This window comes from Octodon degus, unplaced genomic scaffold (genome assembly GCF_000260255.1).
Source record: "Octodon degus isolate 3935 unplaced genomic scaffold, OctDeg1.0 scaffold00072, whole genome shotgun sequence".
Lineage (NCBI taxonomy): Eukaryota > Metazoa > Chordata > Mammalia > Rodentia > Octodontidae > Octodon > Octodon degus.
Genome location: NW_004524648.1, coordinates 5,789,027 through 5,810,404, shown reverse-complemented (window position 1 = coordinate 5,810,404; position 21,378 = coordinate 5,789,027). Strand labels below are relative to the sequence as shown.

Below are 21,378 nucleotides of genomic sequence, written 5' to 3'. Positions count from 1 at the left end.
TGTGTGTGTGTGTGTGTGTGTGTGGCCAGCTCAGCCCACCAGGGGGCGGGGCTGGCTGGCATGTGGTGCTGGGGGATTGAACCAGGTGCTTTAGCTAAGCTTGTTCTAAGTAGGTGCTTTAGACCACTGAGCCATCTCACCAGCCCCAACGTTACGTAGTTTAGCTTGCCTTCAACTAGCTGTGCTGCTAAGGGTGGCTTTGATTTCATGGTGATTTTACTGCCTGAGCCTCCTGAATTCTGGGATTACAGGAGCGCCCCACTACTTTCGGTTTAAGTTGTTTTTTTTTTTTTTTTTTTTTGTGGCTGTCTCAGCCCACTCTGGGGCGGGGCTGGCATGGCATGTGGGTGCTGGGGAACGCTGGTGATACGTATTTTTTAACTCAAGATCAAGATTAACCATGAGGAACCAGAAATAGGCTTTCGTACTAAGTCCCGACCCTCATTGAAGTCTGGGCCTCACCATATTAGGCAAGCGATCTACCCCTTAAGTATGGCCCCAAATCTTTATTTCCAATTTTGAGATCTCGCTAAATTACCCAAGCTGGCCTTACGACTGTCCTCTTTTTTTTTTTTTTTTTTTTTTTTTTTTTTGCCGAACCAGAGATTGAACTCAGGCCCTTGCACTTGCCAGGCAAGCGCCTATTCTACTGAGCCATCTCCCCGGCCGGACTGGCCTCTTATTAAAGAGGTTGTTGAATGTTGAGTTCATGAACCTCAAAATTCCTTATCTCCATCTTTCCACACTTGACACCATCAAAGGGATAGTAGATGGCTCCTATAAAAGGACCAGAGATTATTGGGACTCCGCCCTTTTAAACTAGGCCCCGCCCCATCACAGACCACACCCCCTTGAGTGGCTCCGCCCCCATGGAGAGCTCGTCTCTGATGTGCAACGAATTCTCCATAATCCTACCCTATAGGAGACCGGAAAGGCGGGACCTAAGCCAATCTTTTTTTCTATTTGTTATATCATATGTCTATCTGGTCTCAATTCCATCCCACTTCATTTGCAACCCAAGGATTGGTTGCTCGGTTCTTTGTTCCAGGCTCATGATTGGATATTTCATTCCGCCCCTCTCTTCTAGCTGTTGCAGGCGGGAGTAGCACGCAGCTTCCTGCTCCTGCCAAAAAAAATAAAAGAAGAAAAAGAAAAGAGGAGAGAGACGAAAGAAAAATGTCACTGAGATCTTTGATTTCTAATTGGTTTTCAGCCGTGTCGGTCAGACCAAATTCTGCCTTTTGATTGGTAGTTCTATCTGCTCATCCAGGGTCGGGGGCGGGATTTCCCCAGGAGATCCACACCTTGTTGTCACTGGTCGAACAGTGCGCCTGTCTGAAGTTCCCGACCCAGGATTGGAGGGGGACCAGGACAGGTGGGCGTGGATTGGCTAGGGCAGCCGGTCAGTGTGAGGCGGGGGCGGGGCCTCAGTGGCTGGTTGCGCGTGTCCGCCGCTGGCTCAGCTCTATCCGGCTTTGCTAGGGGAGGTGAGTCCGGCCGCGGCGGCACCGGCGGCTGAGGAGGCGGCGGCTGAGGAGAAAGCGGCCGCCGCGGCTGAAGAGAAAGCGGCCGCGGAAACGGAAGCTGGGTGGGGGGGAGGGGGGGAGACGGAGCAGCCTTGAGCCCTGCAGGGGCCGTTGCGCGGGGGGACCCACCCGCTCTCCCCCCCAACCCTCTTCAGCAGAAGCAGCCGGCGGCGGGGGCAGGACTCAGTCCGCTTCAGACCGTACCCCACCCGCCTCCCGGGGCTCCTATTCTTTGGCCCCGGGACCTTAACCTCCTCCCGGGGCGGTTCCCTCTGTCTGAGCGTCAGAGTGCTGCCCACCTCTCTTTCATTCCTCCCTTCACCTCCTTACCTTCACTTTTGCCCCGGCTCTCCTTCTCCGCCCTGTCACCTTCTCTCTTCACTGTGTCCCTCCAGCCTCCTTCCCTGGCTCTTTTCTGCCCAGGAAAGTTTGGTGGTTAACTCCCCCCCCCCATCAGGTCAGCAGACTAGGAGTAGGGGGAGATGTAGGAAGGCCTGAGAGTTCGAGGGGGGGGGAAGCTGGAAGCTAGTTTCCCTGAAAATTTCCTCTTTTAAATTTAGGGTGGTTGGAATTTTTTTAAGTTGTGTTTTTGAGGAGGTGGTAGGTGTTTAGAAAAGGATGTGGGAATGGAAGGGGTAGATGAGTCAACCCTCTTACAAGATTGCAAGGGTGGTGTGTTACCTGAGCCTTTTCCTGTGTGGAGTTCAGGGGGTCGGGAGGTTTGGCCTTTATTCCCACATTCAAAGTTGGAACCTCCCCCAAATTAAGAATGGAGTTTTAGTACCCACTTGTGGCAGGAATCCTGGGGGGAAGGGGGTCCTTTTTTCCTTTTTCTTTTCTTTTTCTTTTTTCTTTTTCTTTTTTAATTTTTTCTTTTCTTTTGGCAACCCACACCCTTCCACACACAACTCACCCAAAAACCAAACACCAAGATCCTTTTATTTGGATTGACTGATGAAGACATAAAGCCAGTTACACTCTGTTTTTTGAGGTGGAGTGAGTGGTTTTTCTTCATTTTTAAATGGCCAAATGACAGCTTGACCCAGTTTGCTTTCCAATCAAAGGGCATTTTCTTGAATGTCTCTTTGTGGCGCAAGAGCCAACGCAAAAATGATGGCGGCTTATAATGGCGGTACATCTGCAGCAGCAGCAGGTCACCACCATCACCATCATCATCACCTTCCACACCTTCCTCCTCCTCACCTTCACCACCACCACCACCCTCAACACCATCTTCATCCAGGGTCGGCCGCTGCTGTACACCCTGTACAGCAGCATACCTCTTCTGCAGCTGCGGCAGCTGCAGCAGCGGCCGCAGCTGCAGCCATGTTAAACCCTGGGCAACAGCAGCCATATTTCCCATCACCGGCACCGGGTCAGGCTCCTGGACCAGCTGCAGCAGCCCCAGCTCAGGTACAGGCTGCCGCAGCTGCTACAGTTAAGGCGCACCATCATCAGCACTCACACCATCCACAACAGCAGCTGGATATTGAGCCGGATAGACCTATTGGATATGGAGCCTTTGGTGTTGTCTGGTGAGTATCAAGAGAAAAACACAACTTATGGTTTCTCTTCCTGGTTCTAAATGGTCAGGTCATTGCTCATGGTTTTTTCCGTGTTGATCAAAGTGGAATAAGCAGCTCAACTCAATTGTAGGCAGCCACCCTTGCTTCATAGTAGAGGCCTAATGCGTTGGCCATGTAGGCCTTCCTTTTGACTCATGGCAAATTTTGGTGGAACACTTTTTCATGAGTGACACACATAAATTTGCTGACTACCAGACTTTCCTATTTAGAACCAAAGCAACCTACTGAATGTAAGATCGGGATGAATGTGTGATATCCTATTCCTACAAAGACCTTGATTATCTCATGTGTTTGATTTAGTTTGGATCAGTTGTCCAACCACAGCAAACCTCAGTGAGTGACCTGACTTGATTCCCTCATAATAATCTTGTCATTCAAATATACGTCATTACTTTCCAACCCTTTACATTTTTTCATGTCTTATTTTTCAATTTTGATCCCTAGAAGGAAGGTAGGAGTCATGATTGAACCAGTTAAAATCATTGTTTTATAATAAACCACAAAACTATACAATTGGAAAGTCCATAGCTTTAGCCTTCTGATAAGAATGCATTAAATATAGCATCACACAAGTACCACAAATGAGGTTAGTAGACTGTAACTATGCAGTGGCCCACATTCAGTGCAGTGTTTTAGTGTCATTTAGTACCTCTTAAGTTGCTTTTATCCCTTGGTCAGTTGTTACTGTAAGAAGCATACTTTTTAAACACAAAAACTGCTTTACTTTGCTAGTGCTAGGATACTTTTAAAAGTTGGAGAGTTTCTGAAATGGAGTATATTAGCCTAATTGCTCTTCTTAGGAAGATTAGAGGTTGATAATAAAATGTATTCCTGTCAAAGGTAGAACTGAATTTTACTCAAGGATTAAGGATTCCATTGTGGAAAGATATGAATTGATATTTTCAGTGCACTCAAAAATAGATTCTTGTTAATGTCTAGAAAAGCCCCATCACCACAGGAAAATAGACTCCTTGGAAGTATCCTGGTAAATATTTCCTTTTATCCTTGTTTCCTACACTTGATATGAATATCACTTGTATTCTGACTAATCATACCTATTCAGATTGATTCTGTTCTTTTTTCCTTCTTTTTAACTTGTAGAGCCTAGTTTTTCTCAGCTGCTGACTGAGAATGCTGCTGCATTCTCCATTCTGTAAGGTGTATGGGATTCCTAGTGGGAAAGAATATAGCCAATAATATCGGGCTTCCTCAGTCCTCTACTCAGGGACCTGCCTGTTCTGCCTTCCTCCTTTCCCTTCCATAGCCTATTTGTGGAGATTTCACTGTGAACTTCCATTCCTTGCCTAAGTCTTGAGGATTTCCAAGTTGTGGGATTTGGGGAGAAGATAAGTAAAATGTTGCTCTTTGTTTTGATTTGGGTCATTTAACTGAGTGAGAATTTGGATTTTTTCTATGTGAATGTGCTCTCATTTTAGTGTGTTGTGTACAACCCTAAGAACTAGACACTGAAAAGGCAATGTTATTGCTATGTTCAGAATATTCTAAAAGGATTATTGACTTACATTTTATCACAAGGTGTTGAGACTTGTGGAAGTATTTTGTTCTGTTTTAGCACAGGGTCGCTTGCTATGTAGTTTAAGCTGGTCTTGAACTCACTGTTTCTCTTTGAACTGGTTCTCTTTGAACTGGAGATAGTCCTATGTCAGCCTCTGAGTGCTGGGATTACAGTTGTACGCCATCACACCCGGCTAACTTCTAGAAGTTTTAACTTCAAGTTTTGGTAAGGAAAAGTATTTTAAAGGGAACAACAGCAAAGAGCAACAGTACTGTTATCTCTTACAGGAAACATTCTGGTGATGAACACTATGACTCACCTGTATCTGAAAATCCAAATGTGTTTGAGTTGAATCCATTCTAGAGTTTCATTGGTTGATTTCTTCTATCAGCTGTGGAGTTTGCACCATGTATACCTCTGTACACCATCTTCTACTGCACACATACTTGCCTTGTCTCTCTGAATGCATTTTCTAAGTCCCTTGAGGGTAAGAACGATGTGTTGAACTGTTTTTTCTTTGCAGCATCTAGCATAGTGCTGCAGTACCTTTACTCATTGGTTAGTTGATCTCTGAGTCAAATCCTTGTTTTTGCTTGGACAACAAAATTTATTTCTCACAGTTCTGGAGGCTAGAAGTCCAAGATTAAGATGTTAACAGGTGTAGTTTCTTTCTTTCTTTCTTTCTTTCTTTCTTTTTTTTTTTTTTTTTTTTTGTCATTTTGAGACAGGGTCTTGCTATACAGTTCAGGCTGGCCTCGAACTTGCAGCAATTTTCCTGCGTCAGCTTCCCAAGTGCTGGGAGTACAGGGTTGTGCACCACCAAACCTGACTAGGTGTAGTTTCTTCTGAGACTTCTCTCCTTGGCTGCTGTCTCTGTGTCCTCAGATGGTTTAGTCCTTTGTAATTGAACCATGTTTTTCTAGTTTCTGCATTGAGTGTTTTTATCAACTGTTTCTAGTGAAATACAATTTAATATGAAAAAGGAAAGAATTCCAGGTGTGTTTTTAGAATGCAAATGCTTTTCTATTTTTATATATACATATTAATGACTTGCTGTCTGATTTGCCTATTATATTTAGAATTTAACTGCTTTGTGACCTAAGTTAGGTTGTTAAAACTAGTGATTAAAAACCAAACTAATGTAAATTTGTACTGGTATTCTGAAACTCAAGGTATGAGGTTGTTTTTTTCCTTTTAATTAACTAAAACAGGATTTTTCTTTTTAATTTAAAAAGCACCTAAGTCTTTGAAACAAGTGCTTTCTAAAATATAGAACATGAAAAGTATTCTTCCCATATTGCATCATTCTACGTACCGTATAGCTACCTGACTAACATTAGATTGCTTTAGGTTCTAACATATATTCATTTAGCTCATTTTGCGAGTATTCGCCAGGCATATCAGATGACAAGGAACTATATCTGCTCCAATTTCTTTTTCTGGACATGTACACAGGGATACTAACCAATGGCTAAAAAAGTGGTGTGTCATTTTGAGGGGTATTGTTCTTCCATGTAGACAAGAAGAGATATTTGTAGAAGTGATGCAGCATTTTACCATGTAGATTTATTGTGGAACAGTTTGGTCTGCCTGACTTGATCTATCTTTCTGCTGAATGTAACTAGTGGAATAACTTATCAGTATTGGACAGTTGTGTAAAAGTAGTAAATTACCCATTAGCTTGCTGGTAAAGATGGTGCTTTGACAGTTCAATTAAGGTTTCATTAACAACTGTCTACTGTTTTATCTCAAAGTAAACTTCCAGTTTACTGGTAATGTGATCTTAAGGTAGCTTGAAATACATTCGTTGCAACGATAGAGTGTTGTTAATGGGTTTTCAAAACACCATATATAATTTGACCATTGTTACCATATATCAAGGCTTCTAGGCACCCATATGTAATAATGTGAAAGCAAAGCATGAAACAGCTCATAGACAATAACTTCGGTTCTTTGGTGAGGATACACAAGTTAGCTTTTTTTCTATAGTTCACATTTGCTAGAGAAAAATGCTGTGCTTTAAAGTTTAAAGCTGTGACAACACTGGGAACAGATGGCTTCAGGGGCTTATGCAGTGTATGCTTTCGCTTTCAAGAGTGGGAAGAAGTTGTTCATGAGAGCAATTTAAGGACTGCTGAACTCAAGATAATTTTTGACATTGGCGATATAATTGGATTGATGTATATTGGATTGATAGTACGTGTTACCAGTGGATAAAAGTGAGTCTGGGGGGCCGGGGAGATAGCTCAGTAAAATAAGCGCTTGCTCAGTAGAATAAGCACTTGCCTGGCAAGTGCAGGGTCCTAAGTTCAATCCTCCATACTGAAGGAAAAAAAAAAAAAAAAAAAAAGTGAGTCTGGGAAAAACTACTTTATGTAAAATTGGTGTTTGGGCTTTATTTAGATTTATCTGATTAAGAGATCAAAGATCCTGAGATTCATGTAGTCTGTTGTCTTTGTACTTCAAGGAAAGTTGGAAAGGTTTGAAGGTTGTTACTCTAATACCCTGAACAAGTTATTTTCATGTGTTTCCAAATTTAAGCTTTGTTGTGGTGATACTTAGTTACTAACTCTCTGAGCTCAGTGAACTGTTTACCTTTTTGTTCCTCACCTATAAAATGGGGATAATAATATTGTTTATCTCAGGATTGGTATGAAGATTAAATGATATAATCCTTATAAACCATTCAGTACACTGTATAAAACACAGTATGGCCTCAATAAATGTTAGCTGTTTTTATTGTATTATTGTTGGTAGAAAAATCAAACTCTTTAATATTCATGGAAGAGTCTTTATGATTATCAGATTTACCAGGCAAAATCAATGTGCAGACTATATTTGGAGATATGATTTAAATATCACAGAGTGTCCACTTAGTTGTCCTATAATAATATTCCAGGGAGATGAAGGTTGAATTCAGAGCTGAGGGCAAAATACTGTGGCCTGTTCTCTCAATTAACTAAGACAAAAAGATATATGTTAATATAGATTTGTTAGGTATTCTTTTTTTTTTTTTTTTTTTTTTTGGCTGGCGTAGGCTCCCTTGAGGGCGGATGGGTAAGGCATGTGAAGCTGGGGATTGAACCATGGTCCCTTGCACCTGACTGGGTTTGCCCAAGCAGGCACTTAAACAACTGAGCTAACCTGCAAACCCCTGTTAGGTGTTCTATTCAGACCATCTGTACTGTTTTAAAAGGTATTATAGATTTACATACTGTGAAAAAAATTAATTTTTTCTTTTTAAAATTTAGCAGGTGAAGGCCATGATGCATGGGAGAAATTGTCTAGTTTGCTCATCTTGTGAAAATTAAGAGACTTTTTTTCTTTTTTTATTTTTGGTAGAACCAGGGATTGAATTCAGGACCTTGTGCTTGCCAGGGAAGCGCTTATTCCACTGAGCCATCTCCCTGGCCCCCGAGACATTTTTTCTTCTGCATGTTTTCTTTGATCTTCTTTCCCCATAAATAGCAAACTACAATTTAGAAACAAAAATGGAGGATGTTTTGGGGGTATTTTTTTGGAAAATCCTGGAGTTGGTTGCATCAGAAAGAGAAGTATACTAAGGCGTATTTTGTTATTAACTGTGTTTTACAGGTTAAGAATCTGTAGCATTGAGAAGTTTGTCTACTATCAGCAGAGATTAACAGCCACAGCTGGATTCTTTAGGGGGGGCTCTGCTTTGTGAAAAGAGCTTTGAAGAAGTAGAGCCTGCACCATAGAAAGGACAGGGCTGCTCTTCTAGACATAACAAAGCATCCATGTGAAACTGGAAATGGGAAGTCTATATTGTTACTTTCAACTACGAATGAATTTGCCTTTAGAAACTACAGATTCATATTCATAAAGAAGAGAAAGAAATAGAAAATAGGAGTAACCCAATCTAATGATATGGCATCCTTTTCTTGGTGATTGAAACCCCATAGTTCCTAACACTGAAAGTCATTTTGGATTTAGGTTTCTAAGAAAGTTATCTGAATTATGTTAAATAAATAAAACAAAACAGCATAACAAAAAAAGTTTTATTCTTGGGGGAAATTCTCATGTTATATTATTAAATATCAGCCTTAAACCAGGCATGATGGCACATGACTATAATTCCAGCACTTGCAAGAATAAGGCAGGAGGATTGCTGACAGTTCAATCCTCCTGCTTTGGCCTGGGCTACAAAGTGAGCTCAAGGCCAGTCTAAACTGCACAGCAAAACCCTGTCTCAAAAAGACAAAATAAAAAAAAATAAAAAAATGAAAAATAAAGAAAAAGAAAAAAATTCAGCTTTAAAAAAGAAACATTTTTTTATTAAAAGTATTTTAGAAATATTGCACTATCCCTTCCTTTTTTTTCATCAGTTCTGGGGATTGAACCCAGGGCCTCACACGTAGGTAACAGGGGCTCTACCACTGATAAGTCCCCACCCCTTCATTTCATATTTTATTTCAAGATAGGATCTCATTAAATTGCCCTCCTGGGCTTGTACTTTGATCCTCCTCCTTCAGCCTCTTGAATAGCTTGGATTACAGGTGTGTGCCACCACCCTTGGTAACATTGCCTTTCTTTGCAAGCAAGCTTAAACAATATTTCTCTAAATTAAATGCCTTCTTTTTAGCCACCAGCTAGTACCCTGAATGTGTATCCAGAGAAAGAAATGGAGGCAGATTAGATCTCTTTCATATGTTTTGGTAGAAAAAGGATATTTGTAAAACGTTTTAACTTGATGTGTGATTCAATCTAAATTCTGGATTTTTTTTTTCATGCCATAGGCAACTGTAGAAGTTGTACTTTAATTTAAAAAGTTGTCTAATGAAATGCTAAAATATTTTATTTTCAGTGTGAAGATCAGAGGGTTTTTTTTTTTATGCTTCTGTAGTATAATTGAATGCTATTCTTGGTGAATTTTATTAAATTTATTAATGTCCTTATAATTCAAGAATCAACTGTTCATATACTGTATGTTTCCTTTTTTTTTTTTTTTTTTTGTGGTACTGTGGATTGAACTCAGGACTCTGCACTTGCCAGACAGGCACTTATTCTACTGAGCTATCTCCCCGGCCCTTGGTTTAGTTTCTTTAATGGAAATTATCAATGTCCAAGAAAGTTTTCCATTCATTATCTAATCAGTAAATGGAATAAAGTTAGTAGATAGAAACTATTTAACTAGAAGATTGTGTTTGGTTTTAATTATGATTCCCAGTGCCTCCACAGTACTACAGTGAATTATTTGTTGACTGGGTCATCTCATGCAGATCAACAATGATCTCCTAACTAAAATAGCTTGTCAATTTGATCCTGTTGTTGCTTGGGGGTAACACAGAAAGTGCCCGAGGCAACAGTTATAATATTGTCAATGAGCATGTGACAAGTGATGAGTAGTTCTGAGGTATCTAGCCAAGAAATAGCAAAATTTCTGGCACTTTTGACGTTACGGAAAAATAACTTCAGAGGGAAGTCTGTTGAGACTGAACTTTTTTTGGTGGAACCGAGGATTGAACTCAGGCCCTTGTGCTTGGCAGGGAAGCGCTTATTCCACTGAGCCATCTCCCCAGCTCCCAAGACTGAACTTTAACAGGTGTAATGGTCTAGTAGAGGGAATGTGTACAAGGAATCTTTCCCTAAACCCACTTTCATATCTGTATTTTCAGTTAGTTTGGCTTATTATGTCTACAGTCAGACAGTGAAACCTTTTGACAACTTGCTAGTCCATATGCTTACTTCAGCCTGTTATAAACCAGTGTTTGTGTAGATAGTGAATGAGGATATTTAGTTCTATGAATCATTTTGTAAACTTTTATCGTTTTAGCTGTTATCCCCATTGTGATTTGTGTTGAAATATAGGAATATTTAGTTCATGATCTCCCCTTGAAGTAGTTTGCAGTCAAGTAAGCAGCATGAAAAATAACGCATTCCCACTCTCAGGGCATCCATCACCTTAGTGAAGAATTGAAACTAAATTTGAAACATTTGGGCTAGTGAGATAGCCCAGCAGTCTAAAGCACCTGCTTAGGCAAGCTTAGGCAAACACAGGGACTGCAGTTTGGTTCTGGCACAACATGCCATGCAAACCCCGTCCCTCAGCAGGGGGTGAGCCAGCCGTTAAAATAATAAAAAAATAAATTGGAGACCTTTAAATTTAAATTTAAGACTATATATTTTTATTCATTTTTTGCAGTGCTTGTTTATTATATGTTGACTGTTTACTAGGCACTGTACTGGATGATGGAGATTAAAGAAGATTAGATAGATTTTTAAATGGATAATTATAATTCAGTGCCATAAATATAGCTAGTGGGTATTATGGAGGGCACTGTGGAGGGAGTTCTGTGGAAAGTACAGATCCTTTGTAAAGCAGGTTGTACTTAAAATTGGGAGGAGAACCTGCCTACTTTCAGATGGGTAGTCAATGTCTCTCTACATGTAAATTTGGTACTATTTTTTTCTGATTGTCCTTTACCTTTTTTAAAGTTTTAAAAAATAAAGGGATCAGTCAGTGGAGTGGATGGGTGCAGAACACAGCACTGCAGTTGCTGTAAGTGCAATGGATGGGATAAGAGATTTTAGAGCTAGATCATCAAGAGGTTGGAATGTTAGGCTGAAGAATTGGCTCTACTGGAAATGGCAAGGATGAGAGAGTAAGAATCTTATTTTCATAATAAACCATAGATATATGTGAAATAAGGAAATATACTGCATATCTGTGGTATTAAAATTTCACAAGAGGAGTGATTTAAGGGATAATGTCATAAAATACTCCTTAGGGAATAAGAATGAAAAAAGTTGAAACTTTGCAGATGGTAACTGTTGAAAGGTTTGAGAGCAATTTGGTCAAATTTAAATCTTTTTTGAATGTGTAAATAGAAGGGTATCTTGAGTTCTGCCTGAGCCCTAGGTGTGTTTTGTTTTAGGTAGAAGAAGTTATTGGTGACCAAACAAAACCACAATCAAACAGGAAAATGTGTTTATAGTACATGACAACTCATTATGACAAGATTTTTAGGAGGGTGGGAGTAATATTTGGAGCAGATAAAAAGTCAGAGAACAGGAGTGGAGAAAAGGCCATTGCATTTATCATTGCGTTTATCAAGTAGATTTTTTTTTTTTTTCGGTACTGGGAATTGAATTCAGGACCTTGCACTTGCCAGGCAAGCACTTATTCTACTGAGCCGTCTCCCTGGCCCACCTCAAGTAGATCATTGATGGCATTTTTGTGTGTGTGGTGCTGGTGATCAAACCCAGGGCTTTGTGCATATGAGGTAAGAACTGTACCACTGAGCCACATCCCTAGCAACTGATGGCATTTGAGAAAATGATTGACACCTGCCCCCCCCCCATTTGATTCTTTTTTGCAGAACGGGGGATTGAACTCAGGCCCTTACACTTGCCAGGCAAGCACTTACTCTACTGAGCTATCTCCCCAGCCCCCCATAATTTGATTCTAAAGCATGTCTTTATTTTATTTTATTTCTTGAGACAGGGCCTCACTATACAGTTCGGGCTGGCCTTCTGCTTACCTTTGTAGCCTACAGGCTGGTCTTGGACTCCAGTGATCCTCCAGTCTCCCTCCTAAGTGCTGGGATTACAGGCATTCATCACCACGCCTGGTTGTCCTTAAATATTAACTTTATTTTTATAGGTAATAAAATCTTCTAAATCTGGAGTTTTTCCCAGCTTAATGGATCAGAGAACTTGCCAGTTCAAGATGCCATATTCTTGGGGAAAAATTATGTTATGATAGGATATCAGTACTATCATACTAAACTAAACTTATTAAGAGCCAGAGTTCTGGTTCAAGCCTTGCAGTCGACAGTCTTTTTCTTGTTTGTTTGTTTGGTTTTGGTCTTTTTGAGACAGGGTCTCACTATGCAATTCAGGCTGGCCTTGAGGTCACTTCGTTGTCCAGGTTGGTCTCGAACTCCCGATGGTGCTCCTGCCTCAGCCTCCAGAGTGCTGGAATTATGCCAACAGTTTTATGACCTTGTTAAAGTTATTTAAACTTTCTGAGGCCTAGTTCCTTCATTTATGAAATTTGTGTCTTAAGTTGAGCACAGTAACAATTCTCTGTAGTCCCAGCTGTCCTGGAGGTTGGGACAGAAGGATCACAAGTTCAAGGCCTGCTTGAGCAACTTAATGGGACCTTGTCTCAAAAAGAAAAAGAAAAAGAAAAAGAAAGAAAGAAAGAAAGAAAGAAAGAAAGAAAGAAAGAAAGATAGATAGATAGATAGATAGATCGGTGCTGGGGGAGATAGGGAGTTGGGATTCTAGCTTAGTGTAGCTTGCCTAGCTTGTGTGAAGCCCTGGGTTCAAACCCCAGGACTGACTGAATGGATGGATGGATGGATGGATGGATGGATGAATGAATGAATGTATTCTTGTGTTTTCTAAGATTCCATTATAAAATGACACTGATATTTGTAAGGCTTAGTGGTATTATTTGTGAGCAAGTAAAATCTGGGAGTGTCTTCGCAATTTTACAGATGTTAAATAGCTTCCAAAATCATTTAAAGGAAGAATGAGATAAATGTCACCGTCTTTTAATATCATAACTTAGTTTTCAAATTTGAGATCAGATCTTAAATGTGCTAATCTCCCTACCATTGGGGATCGTTTTCAAGTGTTCTGCCACTCTGGTGTACATCCCCATTGCTGAGATTGTAGATTTTAAATTTTTAGAATAAAATTCATTACTAAATCTTTTGTCCTTTTTTTTTGGATGGGTAATCAGGTAAAACAATTAAGGGTTTGTTTTTTGGGTTTTTTTTTGTTTTTTTGGGTTTTTTTTGCTCCCAATGCCCTCAGGGGTGGTTTGGCTGGCTGAAGTGTTGTGGGGATCGAACTACAGCAACCTGAGGCTGACAGCTTTGTGGAAGCAGCCACTTAAACAACTGAGCTAAGGCCAGGCCCCCAATAAGGGTTTTTGTTTTTTGGGTTTTTTTTTTTGTTCCTCAAATGCCTTCAGGGCACTTTTGGCCAGCGGGAGAGTTGTGAGGTTCGAACTCCAGCAACCTGAGGCTGACAGCTTTGTGGAAGCAGCCACTTAAAGGACTGAGCTAGGGCCAGGCCTCCATTCAGGTAAAACAATTACAGAGTTAATCTTTATATTAGTTTACAAGTCAATTTTTAAAAATCTTTCTTAAATTTGTGTGTGTGTGTGTGTGTGTGTGTGTGTTTTGTTTTATTTTGTTTTTTTGAGACAAGGTTTCCTTATGCAGTTCAGGCTGACCTTAAGCTTACTTTGTAGCCTAAGCCTTCCTCAAACTCAGAACTCAGTGATCCTCCTGCCTCAGCCTCCCAAGTGCTAGGAGGCATGTACCACAGTGCTTGGCCTTTTCTTCTCAAATTGGGTAAGAGACTTAATAGTTCACAGATGGAACTTCCAGAAAATAATCCATAAGTAATCCTTTTAAAGCTATAACAAATTAGGGCATACAGTGCCCAGAGAGAAGCTTTTCTACAAGAGGAGGACACATATTTAGAGAAGTTCTTAGCAAACCAGTAGCACTGTCCAGTAGATAAGTAATGGAACCCATGTATATGAGTTTTGTATTTTCTGGTAGCCACAGTTAAAAAAAACTAAGAAGAAACAAATGAAATTAATTTTAGTAATATATTTTATTTAATTTGTTTTATCTAGCTTTGTTATTTCAACTTGTAATCACTATTTTAATGATAAAATATTTGTGTTAAAATTATGATATACTTTATATTCTCTTCATACTCTATCTACAAAATTGTATGTCAGTGTTCACAGCCTTCTCAGTTTGGACTAGCCATGTTTTAGGTACTCAGTAGCCACATGTATACTGCCTGCTTTATTGACCAGTACACTTCTAGTCTCATTGGCCTTAATGAGATTATATATTCACTTTAGGACCCATCATTTTTAATAGGCTTAGGATTGCTTGACCATGAGATGGAGTTAGTTGTGAGTGTGAAGGATGAATACCAGCAGTGGATACTGGGAAGACAGACATTAATGGGCGAAATAATGTATTCCTCTAACTTATGGCAGAATTAGAAGAGCTTGACTAGGTATGTTGATAAAACAAACTGAAGTCATATTATCTAGAGAATTTGTGTTGTCTGTTTTAGTTAGTTGGGTATTTTCCTTTTCTTTTTTAAAGCCTATCTAAAGTAACTGAAGGTAAAATTGGTACCTGATCCTTGTCACACTTGCTTTCCTTCCTAGTTTGAGCAGATATTTCATATTGATTTCTTTCCTTTTATTTTTTTTAGTGCTGTGGTTTTATTATTCTGATAAGGTTCTCAATTTTGTTTTCAATTTAAGGAATATAGAGCTAGTTGTGGTAGGCAGCTAACTTTACAGGGGAAAAAAACAACACAGAAACTTTATCTGTTCCTTGCCCTAGGATTCTTGTTTTGATCTACAGAGAAAAGGCAAGGAGAGACATTTGAACAAATAGATAAAATTAGTCATTTGACCCAGATTGCAGCTTTTCTTATCTGCATGGATAAAAATTCTCCACCAGTTTACATAATAAGCAGGTAATTTTTTTTCCTTATACACTCATTTTCTTAATGTACCATGGCAGAAAGCTAGAGATTTGCAAATCATGTAAGTAAATTGAAATAAATAAATGACTTTATTTCTCTGTATCATCTTGCAAGTATTGCAGTACCCATTTGTCAGGTGATTGTCTTATTGCATATTTAAATTAGCAGACAACATGGTGCAGATTTTTTTTAATTTTTAATTTTTTAGTATATATTTGCAGTACATAGTGATTACCTTCAGTGTGGGGAGTTGGTATTCATCATTCCTCCCAAACTAATGATTTTTCTGTTTACGTCAGCAGGGTTGGACATTTAGCAATACAGATATAGGAGAAATTTGAGCTTTATTGAAAGAATCCAGAAGCTACTGATTGGCTAAGAACTTCTCTAAATATGCTGTCCTCTCGTAGAGGTAAGAAGGACCCGGAGAAGCTAAGAGCTTTATTCAAGGTCACGTAGGTAGTTGAGGGCTGAGCCAAAGTCTTCTCTATTTTGCTGCTTTTACTGGTAATATTTGTCCAACTAAATGTCCTTTGAAAATGGAGGACATGTTTTTATAAAAGCATAACAAAACAAATTGAGAGGTAAGAAAAACTTCATAAATGAAACCAGAAACAGTGCATCTATAAAACCACAACGGTGTATTTAAAATGCTCTGTTGGTTAGCATGTGCAAGTGACTCCTGAGTTTTCTGATTTTATGTCACAAGCTACATGATTTTAGGTGAAGAACAACTCAGTCTTCCATGTTAAATTTAACAGTATTGAGTATTTTAAGAATATATGCTGAGGTAAGGATATAGCTCAGTGGTACAGCACCTGTCTGGCAAGAGTGAGGTCCTGGGTTTGAGTCCCATTACCAAAACAACAACAAAACAATATATGCCCTCTCATGTTTCTTGAGAAATGCTGTCTCAGCAATGTATCTGTAAACTGTTCTTCTAAATTAGCCTTTTGTCACTTGGGAGGCTGTAAACAGGCAGATCCCTGTGAGTCCAATCTAGTAATGAGACCCTGAACACCCTGTAGACCCTTCCCTAAAATACAAAGAAAAAAAAAAAAGGCAAAAGAAATTAGCTTTTTGTGACCTTTGCTTTATCTACTTTGAGGCTGTTTCCACAGAACTTGCTAAGATTGAGTTTTGATTAAATTTAGATTTACCATGTTAAGAAATTTCTGGTCACTGTATCAACTCACTATTCTGTGTAATAAGTTTTGCGAGCTCTCCAAGTATAGAAGGAACTTCAAGTTTTAAAGCTTTTGACCATTTTGAAATGATTATTCTTTTAATACTTAAAAGGTTTTCAGGGTGAATCAAATGTGTAAGTGAAAAATGCACCAGTCAAAAGTAGGCTTCACACAGAATAGAAATATTTCATTCTGGGGAAAAAAAAAATTGTAGTTATCTTAGATTGAGAATTAAGGGAACATTTTCGAAATCAGATTGCTAAGATGTAGTTTCACAATTCCGTGACAGTATATGACTCAAGCCATTATTGAAGCTAAATTTTAAGTAACTAGTTTCTTTTTTTTTAATTTAGGACAGCGTGTACAGGGTCTCACTATGTAGATTGGACTCATAGTGATTCTCCTGTTTTCAGCCTCCCCAAGTGCTGGAATTAGAGGTGCGCACTACCATGCCTGCTCTATCCTGGCCACTGTGTCTGCCTAAGCAGGCGCTTTGGTCTTCTAAACTATCTGACTGGCCTTTTTTTTTTTTTTTTTTTAAAGTAAGTTATCCTCATACAAAGGGCTGGGGATATAGCTCAGCAGCATAAGTGCCTGCCTGGCAAGCACAAGGTCCTGAGTTCAGTCCCTGGTACTGAAAAAAAAGAAGGACCTAATACAGTCACAGGAGCTGATGATGCTATGACTTGTGTCCCCAATTCACTGCTCTGTATTTTCCACTATCAAGTAACTTCTTTGTTAAACTCATTTTGGATAAATGAGCCATTGTTTCCCAAAGGGTAGTGGTTATTTCTATATACAGTACAAAGCCCTAAGAAATAGATTTTAAAGTCTCAAATATTGGTGAGTGATTGGAATGGTTGAAATCATCACTCTGTATCTCTCAGGTCACAACTGTGTATATGAGAAGGGAAGCTGCTATGTGTTTGCTCCCTAGGCTACAATATGAGATACTAAGTTTACTAGAAATCAACTGAGAGCAGGTAAGTTTTATTAGGTTAGGTTAAAGAAGAGTGGTTCTGTTGCCAACCCAACAGTTGTATTGTACATAGCCTCGTAATATAGATTCCTAAAATGAGGTAGTTGGAACTTACACTTAAATAGCTATGAGTGGTAAGGAAGTACAAAGGTCACACACAAGAGGCTGATTTACTTGATGCAGTTGAATCATTGTCTGCAGATACTGAAAATCACTTGAAGTATCTCAGCTAGGAAAACATTAAGGTAGGGACATTATAATGTTTAACTGGATAGGCGCTGAGAATATAGTTGCCAGCATTTATTAGCTTATGGATGAGCAAACCTTAAATGACTAATTTTTATATCTTCTATTTCCTTTTCCTGTTAAAGTAGATGCTTATTCTTAGAAGACAAATCGAAGTCAGTCTTTGTATTTGTCTCTTTTTCTCAGTACTTGAAACAAATGCTTGTAACCATGTGGCAAATCTCCACCCACTGACCCATGGAATAGGATGAATGTCAAAAGCTGATTGTGTCTCATTTGCTTCTTTAGAGCCTAACACAGTCCCAAGCTGGATGCATTGTGTTTGTTGTTGAGTTTAATGTTCCTAATCTTAAATCTGTACATGATGGTAGTGCAAAGAAAAAGATTGTCCTGTATATTTCAAGATCCCTGCTCCCATCATGCAGTGTAAGAATTTATATGAAGATATATGCTTAGAGTGATATTTAGACAATCTCCATGGTAATGGCTTTGTCCCCCCCCCCTTTTTTTATTGAGTAAGACCTCTAATTAAAAAAAAAAAAAAAAAAAAAAAAAAAAAGATATGGTCACCAGCTCTATCTCCAAAATTAGTCCTGTAGTTTGAAGATAGTCCTTTATTTATATAAGACTGCTTCTGTAATCTACACAAAATGTTATCAAATTATTTAGGAAAATATGTTTTCAGTGCAGTGCTGTGATCTCATGTTAGAAAACCAGATGAGGTAAACACATTAAATGAAAGTATGTCCATTCTCATCTGGTACATCAGAATATGCCAAAGCAGTCCATGATGCTAGCACCGAAAACAGAAATCCGTTCAGTTCTGAGCTCCTTATTGTGCTTTATAAATTTATGAATAAATAGCAGTTCCTTACATGGGAGAGATCCTTTTAAAAATTAATAAAGAGTAGCTCGTTCTGGTAGGTGGTATATGTTTGACAACAACATCTCTTAAAAATTAAAAAAACCTTTATTTTATAGGGTTTGCTGATACTTTCTCCCTTGGAGTATAATCACTCCTAGAACAGCCAGTTTCAAGCTGCCAATGTGAAGTCCTAAATGCTGAGTTGGATACGGTATGGCAGCAGCACATCATTATGTAGTTTGTCATACAGATAGAATGGATTTAAATAACCATAAAATTATAAACCATAGTAAAATAATTAAGGAGTGAGGAGTCCTAAGTATTTATTACCATTTATTTTGAGAAAAAAGAGAAAGATAAACATAATTTTAAAGAAGTAACATTTTGAGAAAGCCTATACAGTTGCCCAGGCTAGATATGAACTTGCAGTCCTCCTGCGTTAGCCTCCCAAAGTGCTGGGATTAAAGTTGTACACCACCATGCCCAGCTTTTAACCTACTAAATTCACATTTTATTTTTTGTCTTTATGAGACAGTCTCACTGTATAGTTCAGGCTGGCCTTGAACTCACTTTGTAGCCCAGTCTGGCATCAAATTCAGTGATTTTCCTGAGTCAGCCTCCAGAGTGCTGGGGTTATAGGCATGCGCCACCATGCCCAGTTTTTTTGTGGTACCAGGGATCAAATTTGGGACCTTAGGCTTGCCAAGCAAGCACTTAAGCCGCTGAGCTATATCCCCAGCCCAACCATGTCCAGTTTAGATTCACATCTTAAAATAAATAATGAGCTGGGAAGATAGCTCATGCTGGGGAGATAGTTCTGTGGTCTAAGTACCTGCCTGGCAAGTGCAAAGTCCTGAGTTTGATCCCCAGTACTGCATGCTATGCTGTGTAGCAAGACCCTATACCAATAAATACATACATAAATAATACAATAAGAGATAACTCTTTTGATGTATGAAGTACACAACCTCAAAATTTTAATGATGGTGTAGACATATGAACTCTTGATGAGAAAGTAGTTTGTCTAAATTAAGTGTACTCACCCTTTGACTGAAGAAATTGAGTTTAGATGCTGGTAATTGCAGTTAGTTTTAGATTTCTTGAGTGATTGAAGTTGTGAATAAACTACTAGATTTTCCAATTTTAGGGTTTTCTCATTCAGTAATTCTAAGATATTTTTTTAAAAGGAATCAATCTTATAATTACAAACAATTTATTTTAAAAAACAGATTGTAAAAAGGCATTTAAAAATGGTCTTGAGTGATCAGAGATGGTCATTCTGTTCTCTTAAGATTCAACAGTGCTAGGGATGGAAGTGGCACACAATATCACTTCAATTTGTAATTTGATTTGAGAATTACATGTAAGTTATCACACGATTTGTGATACTACCAAGTCTTGTCTCAACTTTGAGACAAGACTTGGTAGTATCTACATATATGCTAAGTGCTAGTGTGTGAGAGTCCTAATGAGGGTCTATTGTTCTGAGAACTAGAAATGCAACTTTATTTCCTTAGAAGCCTTATTTTCTTATTGTGTAAAGAAACAAAGAAGTTATTTTATCTAGCATATTGTATTAACCCATTGGTGCCCTGTGTTCAGTGGAACATATAAAATTTATTCACTTCAAATTCTTGTTCTGAGTTTTTCTAGGTAATATCTATGAGTTTCATATAAAAATTTAACATATTACAATCTGTATAAATAAGTTAATGGCTTTATTAATGATTCTTACTTTTAGTTTTACTATACCATAGCAGGAGATTATTGAAATTATTGCAAAATTAATTTGTAAAAAACAATACTATATAATTTTAGGAAGGAAAGGTTTGAGAGATGATGCCTATTAAAAACTGCATAAATAAGAATAATGTATTAAAACTTAGTGCTTGCTGTGTGTGTGTGCACGCATGTAGAATAATATAAAATGTTAAAAACAAAGAAGTTATATATTAAATTAATGATATACCTATATATTACTTATGTATATTAATTATATTTTATATTTGGCCCAGAACAATTCCTTTTCACTCAGTGAAGCCTGAGTAAGCCAAAAGGCTTACCTACCGTAGAGTCTCTTTCTTTTGTACTGGGGACCTCAGGGCCTTGCCCTTGTCAGGGTAATGTCCTTGCCCAGCTGTGTCACTGAGCTACATGTCCAGCCCTCCCAAGATCTTTTTTATGCTTTATTTCAAGACAGTATCACACAAAGTTGCCAAAGCTGGTCTCTAGTTTGAGATTCTCATGCCTCAGTTTCCTGAGTGCTGGGATTACAGGCTAGGATTATAGCTACTCCCAGATTAGTAGTTCAATTCTGTTCTGTTGCCTTCATGATCAAAAGAGCTGTACATCTAACACCAAATTTTGCTCATTTTCCTTTGTTTAGTTGTTTTTCCCTGAATATAAGTCATATAACTATCATTGAGCTTCCTTTGACACTTTGGAAGCTGAGGATTACCAAGGACTTGTAAAGTGAGATTCTAGATTTAAAAAAAAAAAAAAAGTAATTACACATTTTAAGTAAACACTCTTAAATTTACTACAATGTATTATGGTTGTCTTTGGATGAGGGAGTTAAGTTTAATATTAAAGCTATATGTGCTTGGGGCCGGGGAGATGGCTCAGTAGAACAAGCACTTCCCTGGCAAGCCCAAGGGTCTGAGTTCAATCCCCAGTTCCACCAAAACAAACAAAAATAGCAGCTATATATGCTGTATGATTCACAGAAATGGATAATCAGAAATTACTAGATGAACATAGATGACAGCTGTTTTTCTCTTGAAGATGTGACCTCCTTTGCATATTACATTGTCAGTTTGATACAGACAAAAATTAGCCCTAAGGCAGTCACATGTGAGTACTATCAGTCTATTGGTAGCATAACTGTTCTGAAGTTTAATGTGGCATCCAAATGGAAAAATAATGTAAAATTAAGGATGGCTTTTTCACATGTACAGTTTTTTTGCACAG

General features: G+C 38.6%; 1 protein-coding gene across 3 annotated transcripts in view; it reads left to right on the top strand.

Moving 5' to 3' along the window:
• The first annotated feature begins 1,471 nt into the window (after positions 1–1,471).
• Positions 1,472–21,378, top strand: part of Nlk (nemo like kinase) — a 170,651-nt gene continuing 150,744 nt past the window's right edge. For all 3 annotated transcript variants that reach the window (XR_002821945.1, XM_023719922.1, XM_023719923.1), the window contains exon 1: positions 1,472–3,061. Coding sequence is in view for 2 of the 3 variants with exons in the window: in XM_023719922.1 (XP_023575690.1) it covers positions 2,604–3,061 (458 nt within the window). In the remaining variant the exon portion in view is untranslated. The remainder of the gene's footprint in view (positions 3,062–21,378) is intronic.